The sequence below is a fragment of the Ipomoea nil genome, unplaced genomic scaffold, assembly GCF_001879475.1.
Source record: "Ipomoea nil cultivar Tokyo-kokei standard unplaced genomic scaffold, Asagao_1.1 scaffold3199, whole genome shotgun sequence".
NCBI classification, from domain to species: Eukaryota; Viridiplantae; Streptophyta; class Magnoliopsida; order Solanales; family Convolvulaceae; genus Ipomoea; species Ipomoea nil.
Genome location: NW_017619627.1, coordinates 79,112 through 88,998, shown reverse-complemented (window position 1 = coordinate 88,998; position 9,887 = coordinate 79,112). Strand labels below are relative to the sequence as shown.

The following is a 9,887-nucleotide window of genomic DNA, read 5'->3' as shown; positions in this document are numbered from 1 at the left end:
TAGGTTATTGGTTCGGATATATATTTTTAGTTAGTATGTTATATACAGATATAAATTTTGTTCAGTTATCAAATGTAAAAATCTTACATATATTAGACTTAAAAGTAAAAAAAAAAAAATTAAATTTATTCCATTTAAACCAAACATATGTAAAAACATTTTAAATATAAGATCTAAAAATCACTCGAAATTAAACTTGTGCTTATTTTATAACGTTAATCTAAAAAAATAAATTTGAAAAAATAAGTGTTAGTAAACAAGTTTTCTAAACAGGAAATAGAGAATGAAAACTGAAAAATTAGAAAACATAAAACAGAGAACGGTTTTCTGATTTAAAATTTTGACTAAGAATTGACCATTTTGACCGGACAGGAAATCTCCATCGCTGCCTAATTCCCCGCGGAAACGGGGATGGAGACTATTTTCAATTCTCTGTCGGGGATGGGTAGAGCCGTCGAAACAGTCTCGCGGGGCGGGACGGGCCAAAACACACCAAAGCCCGTCCTTGTAGCGGGGCGGGCTTGGAATGTGGCCGCCCCACCCCGTCATGCCAAAGCCCGCTGGCGGGGCGGGCCAGCCCGCCAACCAATACTTTTTTTGTAATTAGAAAAGATTTGTTCTATTGTAGGCTCGTAGTTACACTACTGTGTAAGTGTTTTAATTAAAAAAATGACATGCAAACTAACCCCATGTGTTAAATACTAAATATTAATACAAATTAAAATAACTAACAACTAATAGAAATTATCCAAACTTTCAAGTTTCTATTCAACATTAAGAATTAAAATAAAATAGTTTTGCAAATACTAAACTTCTAAAACTCATAATAATTCATCAACCATTATATCATTCATCTCATGTTCTTCTTCTCCTTGATCTCTATCATCATTGATTTGAAAATTTAAAATTGCGAAGCATGCTGCGATATATTTTTTTTAAATATAGATTAGTAGGCCGCGGGCTAAACTCGCGGCCCGCCTGACCGCCCTGCTTGGGCCCGTGACCCAGGCGGGACGGGCTAAAAAGCCCACCTCCTGACGGGTCAAATAATCAAGAACCCGTCTCCTACCTACGGCGGGACGCGACGGGTCGACCCGGCGGGTAAAACCCATTTTTGACGGCTCTAGGGATGGGGTCGGGGACGGGGCCGGGGTTTCGGGGACAGAGACGGGGAGTGTACTCCCTAGCCCTGCCCCTGCCCTGTTGCCATCCCTAGTCACTCCTAATTTCTTTTAGAATTAATTACAGAAATGGTTCCTTGACTATTGTCATTTACCAATTTTTATCTTTCAACTTTTAATCATACCATAAATGATCTATTGACTATTGATTTTTTTAAATTCTAGTTAAATATTATTTTAATAAACATTAAATTTAAGGGTAATAATGTACAAATTTTAGTTTTTCACAATGATGAACTCAATGTATTAAATTTATGAACTCAATTTGTCCATCTCAACAACAAGCTAATTTTTACATTATTATTCTTAAATTTAATGTTTATGAAATAGATATTTAACTGAAGGACCAAATTTGGAACAAAATTAATAGTCAAGGGACCTTTATGGTCATATTGAAAGTTGATGACGAAAATTGATAAAGATCAATAGTCAAGGGACCATTTATAGTCCAATTAAAAATCAAAGGATTAAAATTGATAAATGTCAATAGTTAGGAGACCATTTCTGAAATTAACTCTTTCTTTTATTTGCAAAAGGAAAAAAAAAAAATCACATCTATTAATCCACATTGTGACCTTAGTTTGTAAAAGACCATAAGAAAAGTTTAAACCAAGAAGACCATTAAATGTTAAACTTAGAACTTGCTTGATCAACTTGATTGAGTTGACTCCCAAATATCTTCTTCACCCTCTCTCGTGATGCTTAACATACCACCTAAGATATGTTTCATAATAATTAAAAATCTAAAAATCTATAATTGAGAATGCTCAATACTACAATCTCTTTACCGGTGAAGTGTAGGTTTAGAATCTTATATATATATATATATATATATATATATATATATATATATATAGAGGAAGGTTCAAGTGCGGCAGTGCGCTTAGGTGCGGCGGTGTGGTTAAATGTAGGCCATTAGATTAGATAAATTTAACGGATCACATTCATCCAGGCTTTTTTGATATTTTCGCGCACGTTCTCACACTACGCGAACTACAAGGTTAAAGTCGTCATTGGGCACCTGAATAGATCAAATCATAGTGTTGTGTGTTTTATGTTCGTTATTGGTGCATTATTAACCTTACTGTGGTGTATTTGAGGATTCGTGTTGGTGCCAAGTTTAGGTGTGCTCGCGCCTTCCCATGCGGTCAGTGCGGGTGCACTAATAGTTATACAAATATACACCATCCATGTTAGAAAATGCACACCAAAAAAACATGTCACAAATTAGATATGCATCACCAGAACGCACCATTAGGTATGAATAAAAGCACCACACACTGTTTCAAAATACACCATTGGGGTGGTGAGTTATATGGTGTATTTTTTAAGTGTGTTGTGTGTTTTTTGGTGTATTTGTGCATTTCATTGTGGTGCTTTTTCCTAACACTATTGGTGTCTTTTGTTAACACTGTTGGTGTATTGTGACAAGCGACCGATATAAATGACCACTACAATTACCATAACACCCCCCACTTATCAGGACACGCTTAAATCTTTAAATCTTCAGAAATTAGCCGCTACCGTTAGATTAAGCAAAATGGACGATGCTGATATAGCCGCACCTAAAGCCACTGCCGCATTTGAGCGCATATATATATATATATATATATATATATATATATATATAGTGTATAACATACATGATAAGAAAACAGAAAGTTCATGTTTAGCTTTAACATATTCCATATCATTTAAGATTTAGCTCATTAAAACTCGTTAAATGTTATGTCTTAATGGGTCAACTTGTTGTACTTGTTTTTTTTTTTTTCTTTTTGAAAAACTTGTTGTACTTGTTAAAAATCAATTTAACTTGTTAAGATTAGCGTGTTAACTATGATTTCTGAATGTTAATTTATACTTTTATGAATATCATTGTATGTTATGAGTTGAATATTGGTTCTATTTTGTGGGATTAAATTGTAAATTTCTTGAAAGGATTTTTTTCAAAAAAATTTAAACGTATAGTATTAACTGATCTCATTTAAACATGTTATCTTGTCTATTTATTATGTCAATAATCCGTTCAAATATCATATTTATATTCGTATTCAAAATTTTAAATGGTTAATTTTAATGAGTTATTTGTGTTTAATCTTATTGTACCTATATTATCGTGTCAATTAATTAACTGAACTAATTTAGGTGGGGGGTGGGTGGGGGAGGTTTGGGTAAACTCAAGCTAGGTAAGATTCATAGTTTATGGCAAATCAAAGTTTGTTGAATGTTGATAGAGAGCATCTTTTGGAAAGCGGAGGGTTTGGTCGTCCCGTTTGTCGAACTTGTACTGAGGGTGACACCAATCTCAAGGCGATCTGATTCTCTCTCTGTGGGTATGTATGTTCTTTTTCGTGTTTCAATCTTTTAATCGAATCCACTGATATTTCACTACTAGTGTTTTTGTTTTTGCTCATCTCACACAACATTTTACACCGTTAATCTATAGGGTGTAAGGTAAATAACTGTTAGCTGATAACTGTTTTTTCGCAAAATAACTTTCTCAAAAATGAGATCGGCAGCGTTTTGAAGCAATAAGCGATTACAAAAAATTAAGGAAAAATTATACTTTTCGTCCCTAAGTTATAGGGTAATTGTAGAATTCGTACCTAAGTGTTGGTCATACTCACTTTTCGTCCCTAAGTTATCATTGATGTTGCATTTTTCGTATAACTCAAGGACGAAAAGTGAGCACGAAAGAACGAAAAGTGCAACGCCAATAATAAGTTAGGGACGAAAAATGAGCATGACCAACACTTAGAGACGAATTCTACAATTATCCTATAACTTAGGGATGAAAAATGTAATTACCCCAAAAGTTAATTAATCAAACACTTATATTGACTGTTTAACCAAGTCAAACAACTAATAATAGTCAAATAAGCCAAAATTGATTGATAAGCTAATTATGTTACCGGAAAAGGCCTATATCTAAAATCTAAAAACATAATAAGTGTAAATAAAAGTTAGATATAGGATTTATGTCCATTTTTTCCGTTAATTTTTTTTGTACGTTATGCTATAAAGGTTGTACATTAAAATATTTTGGACAAACATACCCCTACCGTTATAACTTCCGTTATCTTTTCCACTGTTGTTACCATGCACATGCATCCACCATATATTTTCTTATCTTCTTCATTAATAATAATATATACACATTAAATACTTGAATTATATGTTAATTATTATATAAATATAAATATCAAATTTATAAAAATGATTTACATTATTATTATTTAGAATAATTTAAATATTTAAAATTTAAATAAATTTAAAATTTTAATATAATATATTAATATTGGGCACCTATTTTTTGCGCATCACGCATAAAAAATACTAGTTTATCTAATGTGTGTGTGTGTGTGTGTTTTTTTTTTTTTTTGAATGCTATTGACTCTAATTTTATCTCATGTGATTTTGATTAAGCTAAAAATTATTTATTCCACTCTAACCCATTTCAATGTGAGCTAAAGATTATTTATTCCACTCTAACTCAATGTGGGTTAGCTCTGATTTGTAACTAGATACAAGCTAGTTTATAATGTGAATTAGTATCGGTGTTAATGCGAGTAAATTTTGATTTGTAACACTTGGTATAAGTATATAGTATTAATTTGCACTAGTAAAATTTTAATTACTACAAAGTATTTTTTGTATGTGTCATTCACTCTAAACATTTGAAAAGTTCTAAGATTTAGACATGATATTTGAATGATGTTAAATTTAATTTTCAAAATCACGACAAACTTGAACGTTGAAAATGATACTCATCATTGACGAAGACTGATGCAACTTTCTTGCATAAGTGTCGACACGTGTTATAAACGTAAAAAAATTATGAAACACCTTTGAAAAATCAATCGTTAGCGACTTTAAATAATTCAACGATCTAAATTCGTCGGTAACCGTGGTTATCGAGGCCAGAGACCCCATTTGCAACACATTTGGTCAGTTAATTAAAAACTCCATCCATGTGTAATAGTCTATGAGCCAAACATGAGAAGTAAATTGTACGACGAAGATCTTGTACAACAGATTCAACCAATAAGGTGCTGGTAAAAATAGAATTTGTAACTTTTTGGTACGAGAACCATGCTCTACATGTTCTCAGCCACGTATTTCGGGATTTTATAAAAGGGGTAAATGCATGCTTAAACAATGTGGAGGGAGCTAAGGAATAACTTTGTTCACTTTTGCATTCCAAGTTACCATATGGGTCAAAGATAGCTCTCTAACGCCACAACAACCAAATGCTGCTTTGATGATTGCAGAGTATCCGATTTTGATGATTCCATTCTTCTTAGCTTTCCCTTTTGATTGCCTCTTTTCTTCTTTCCAATGACCCATACCCTCTTGATCTACATCTTGTCTGCTTATATTATCTTATTTAATTCATGATTGTACAACCTTTTACCTTGTCCACTAAGTAAAACCAACCCTCTTTGAATTCCCACTTAACCAACATTTTAATTTAAACCCTACATTCCAAATATTATACAACTTAAAGATGTACTTCAAATGACAATAACTTTAAATTTGAATAACCAATTTGGTAAATCTCAAATTTAATTTGAATTAAGCAAAACCAATTTGCTCATTAATCTTATAATTAAATATTTGCTAATAACACTATGTTTTGGCATAAAAAACAAAAAATATATATGTATTATTTATCGGTGTCCTTCAAACATTTGTTTAAAGTATATACATACATACATATGTTTTATATAATTTTACTTTTGATCATACGATAATATTAATGATTTCTGTTTTAGTTCATGATTTTCAACTTAACTATATTTAATTATTAATCTTTTAAAAAATGAACACGTTTGAAATTAAAGATTAAATATGATCAAATTATCAATTGAAGATGAACTTGAAATTGTTATTATAGTTATTCAATAATATTCCTAATATATTTTTGAAATAAAATAGTCTCAACCTACTGAAACACAAAGAACCAATAACGCCTCCACTGAGGCTTAAACTCGTAACTTTCCAAATGAAAGTCCAACCCGGGTACCATTAGACCATATAGTCTTGATAACTAATTGACCAATCTATTTCTTTAATAATTACATATTAATCTTTAATAGTTTAGTGTAAGGGCATGTTTGCTCTCGAGAGAAGGTACATTTTTTTCTTTGAGAAAGAGTTATACCCTAATCTTGAGGACCTCCTCTGCCTTAAGAGACTGTGTGGATAAGATTAATCATAAAATATGCTCCAACTAGTCTATAAATTCCACATGTTTGTACATCAGTGCTCATAACATATAACTAATTTCATACTCCATCTGTCTCATTTTATATATCTTGTTTATTATTTATTAGTCAAATCAATTTTTTTTCTTTGCTAAACTTAACATTATAAAAAATTAAATTAAAAATAATTTCAGCCAAATCTCGCAAACACATAAAATGATAAAATGAGACGTATGGAGTATTTTTTTTTTTATTTTAAATTTTAATTATCTATGAGAATGGAACCTTACATCATATCGCATGCACTTCTTTTATCAACTTATTTTGAGTTGGTATTTATTTTGTTGAATGAAATACGGAGGAATAGAATTATATATGGAGATGAATATATTGGGGAGAGTGAAGCTAGGGAGGTGATGATGATGATGATGAAGAGTGGAGAACTGGAGATCGAATGAGGCAAAAATTTTGGTTTAGAGTTCACGTGAAACAAGTTAAGGGGTATGTACGGGCAGCCACTGATTGAGGGTATGCCTGAGACTGTGACTGGGTGTTAGTATGTCATATATCCATCAATCTCATTTCCTTTCCTATCGTACTCATGATGGATTGGACTGCCTTAAACCACTACCGTTTACCCCCATAATAGCTCTCCTCATTCTCACGTTCAAAAGATATCAATATCTCATCTTCATTTCGTACGTGCATGGCGGACGTGTATGCATGCACTAGATGGTCGGAAAGAATGGCATTCTCGCCGGCGGCGTGAGTTGGGAGGGCGCAGAGAGAGAGATATAGAGAGAGAGAGGAGAGAGAAGATGGAGCAGAGAAACGACAGAAGTTTAGATGTAGTATTGGGTTTGAGACACTACTGGGCACCTCGTGATCGGAGACGGCAGATCCATGGAAGACTGTACCCCCTAGTCACGTGGGCTCTTTTGACTACCTCTTTGACCACTTCTCTCCTACATTTCCATATATTATTGGAGAGATAGATAGATGCAGCCTACATACACTGTGTCTTCGTCATTAGGGTATTTCAATTCAATTCTTCTTTAATAATTTTTTTTCTTTTTTTTTTTTTTTAAGCAAAGGGTTCCTGCATATACTTTATATTAAACATAAAATTTATTCAGTCCAATCTAACTACTTAGTAAGCTAGTTAACATGCAGAAAAATCTAGTTAATCAGCTGCTAGCTTTGATAATTTTTTTAATAAAAATATGCTATTGATCTTATTGATTTAAGGTGATCAACTATTAATAACTGGTTTAAGTATATATATATATAGACGCAGTATAGGGTATTTGTATAGAGATAAGAAAGGGCGGTCCACAAGTCTCAAGTTTGAATCTCTCTGCCTTTCTCTTTCTTGCTCGCTAAATTACACGATTCTGGACCCCTCTGTCTACCTCAACTGCTGCGAAGAATCAAAAACATTTCAAGAAACCAAAAAAGAAACGAAAATGACGCTGTCGTTTGGCGACAACCTGGACTACTGCAACTGCTGACTGTTATTTCGCCATTTTATGATCATATAAAGCTACCAGACAACTCCATCTCCTTCCTTCCTCATCACCTCTCAAAACCCCAGCCCTTTCATTCTAACAACGTTAAATTATCACCAACTCAGCTCCCTCCTCCAGCCTCCATTGATTAGAAGAGGGAATCAGGGATAGATATATAGATATATAGATGATGCAGCATAGGTGTAGTAGCAGCTGCGGCCATTGTTCTTTCTGCGGCGGCGGCGCCGCTTCTTCTGCGGCTTTCTCCATGTTCTTGTCGGCTATGCCGAATAGTAATCAAACCCAATGCTACAAAACTTCTGGGTTTCACAGTGAAGAAGATGAGAACGTATATTCCTTTGCGTCGGCTCCGGCGTCGTCTGTGGATTGTACTCTTTCTTTAGCGACTCCTTCCACTCGTCGCTTCAATGAGAATGAGAAACGCGGCGAACGGCGCATGTCCAACTTTTGCAGCTGGGATATTTTGCAGCCGTCCAAGCAACCGCCGCCCTCCTCCGTGGTCGTCCATAAATCCGCCGCCGACACCGTAGTCCCTCGCCGCTGCGCTAACTGCGATACCACCTCCACTCCCCTCTGGCGAAACGGCCCTCGCGGCCCTAAGGTATTTAATATATGTATGCAAGAATGGTACGGTATTATTCCGGCCATTTCTAACAATTTGTTTACTAATTTGCAGTCGCTTTGCAACGCGTGCGGAATTCGATTCAAGAAAGAGGAGAGGAGAGCGAGCGCGGCGGCGGCGGCGACAGCGACCTGCGCCGCCGCAGGCGGAGTAGGGATTGAGGCGCAACACATGATAAATACGTCATGGGTTCATCATCACCACCACCACACGCAAGCCCAGAAAATGGGTTACTACTCGTCAGCGGCGGCGTACGGGAACGAGTTCAGGTTCATCGACGACGACCATCGCGACTCCGATGCCGCCGGCGCCATTCCCTTCATCTCATGGCGTCTCAGCAACGTCGCCGACCGGTCCAGCCTCGTTCATGACTTCACCAGATGAAAAAGCAAAACCCCGTATCCAAAAAAAAAAATTAAAAAAATAAAAAAGAAGAAAGAAGAAAGAACGAACAATGTTCAAACTCCTGGAAAATCTATGGCGCATGAATTGATTCTATTTGTTCACTGTTACTTCTTTTAGTTTTGGTTCTTTTTGGACCGTTGTTCAGGGATGAAGTGAAAATGAGCTAATTCTATGATAGATCGAGCTTGGCATTGTCGCTTTACTTTTTCTCTTTTAGCAGTCAAGATCAAGTTAGATGCACTTCTTTAACTTTTCACTTTTATGACGTCTATATATTTGTCTGTGACATAATCTACCACCAATCCTAAATCTCTCCATCTTCATTTTTCCCTTTATTCTCCATCCCGGGTTCCACTGTCACTCGAAATAATATCTATCTAGTAAGTAAAGACGCAAGATCAAGCTTTGATAGTCACATTATAGTGCTACACTTAATGTGATGGACACCTTATATTGGTCACATACAGAACCAAAGTGTGGGCTAGAGATTTAGCTAGCACAATCGAATCGGATCCCTTTTACCTTCTGAAAAGGGATATTTGTACAAGCTAAGAACACTATGTATTCGAGAGGAAACTAATTCCTATGATTTCCTTATTATGAAAATTCTTATTAAGTAATTGACTATCTTACCAACTGGGTCCGTTCTAGTGTTCAACTCCAAGCCGATCAATTAGGCCTTAGTGCCCTATCCATCATTCTTCTTCCAAATACTGCTTATTAAACGTTAAGCCTGTCCGGGCATATGGTTTATTGAGAATAGGAGGTCTGAAATGTGGGGAGGTCTGAAATGTTTTGATTTCCGATGTGCAGATGAACGTTACGTTACTGATGGTTGATGATTGTATTATCCGTAGTTACGTTGTTCCAAAGTCGGTTTCATATGATTCTGGGCCAGATCAGAGGAATTAAATTCCCACTGACGCTTCAACAATGCTGATCA

General features: G+C 35.1%; 1 protein-coding gene across 1 annotated transcript; it reads left to right on the top strand.

Annotated features, from left to right (window-relative positions):
• The first annotated feature begins 7,730 nt into the window (after positions 1–7,730).
• LOC109168468 (GATA transcription factor 19-like) lies at positions 7,731–9,116 on the top strand. Its single transcript, XM_019317493.1, has 2 exons — positions 7,731–8,518; positions 8,594–9,116. The coding sequence occupies exons 1-2, from the start codon at positions 8,084–8,086 to the stop codon at positions 8,921–8,923; spliced, it is 765 nt and encodes a 254-aa protein (XP_019173038.1). The 5' UTR covers positions 7,731–8,083; the 3' UTR covers positions 8,924–9,116.
• Positions 9,117–9,887: the final 771 nt, after the last annotated feature.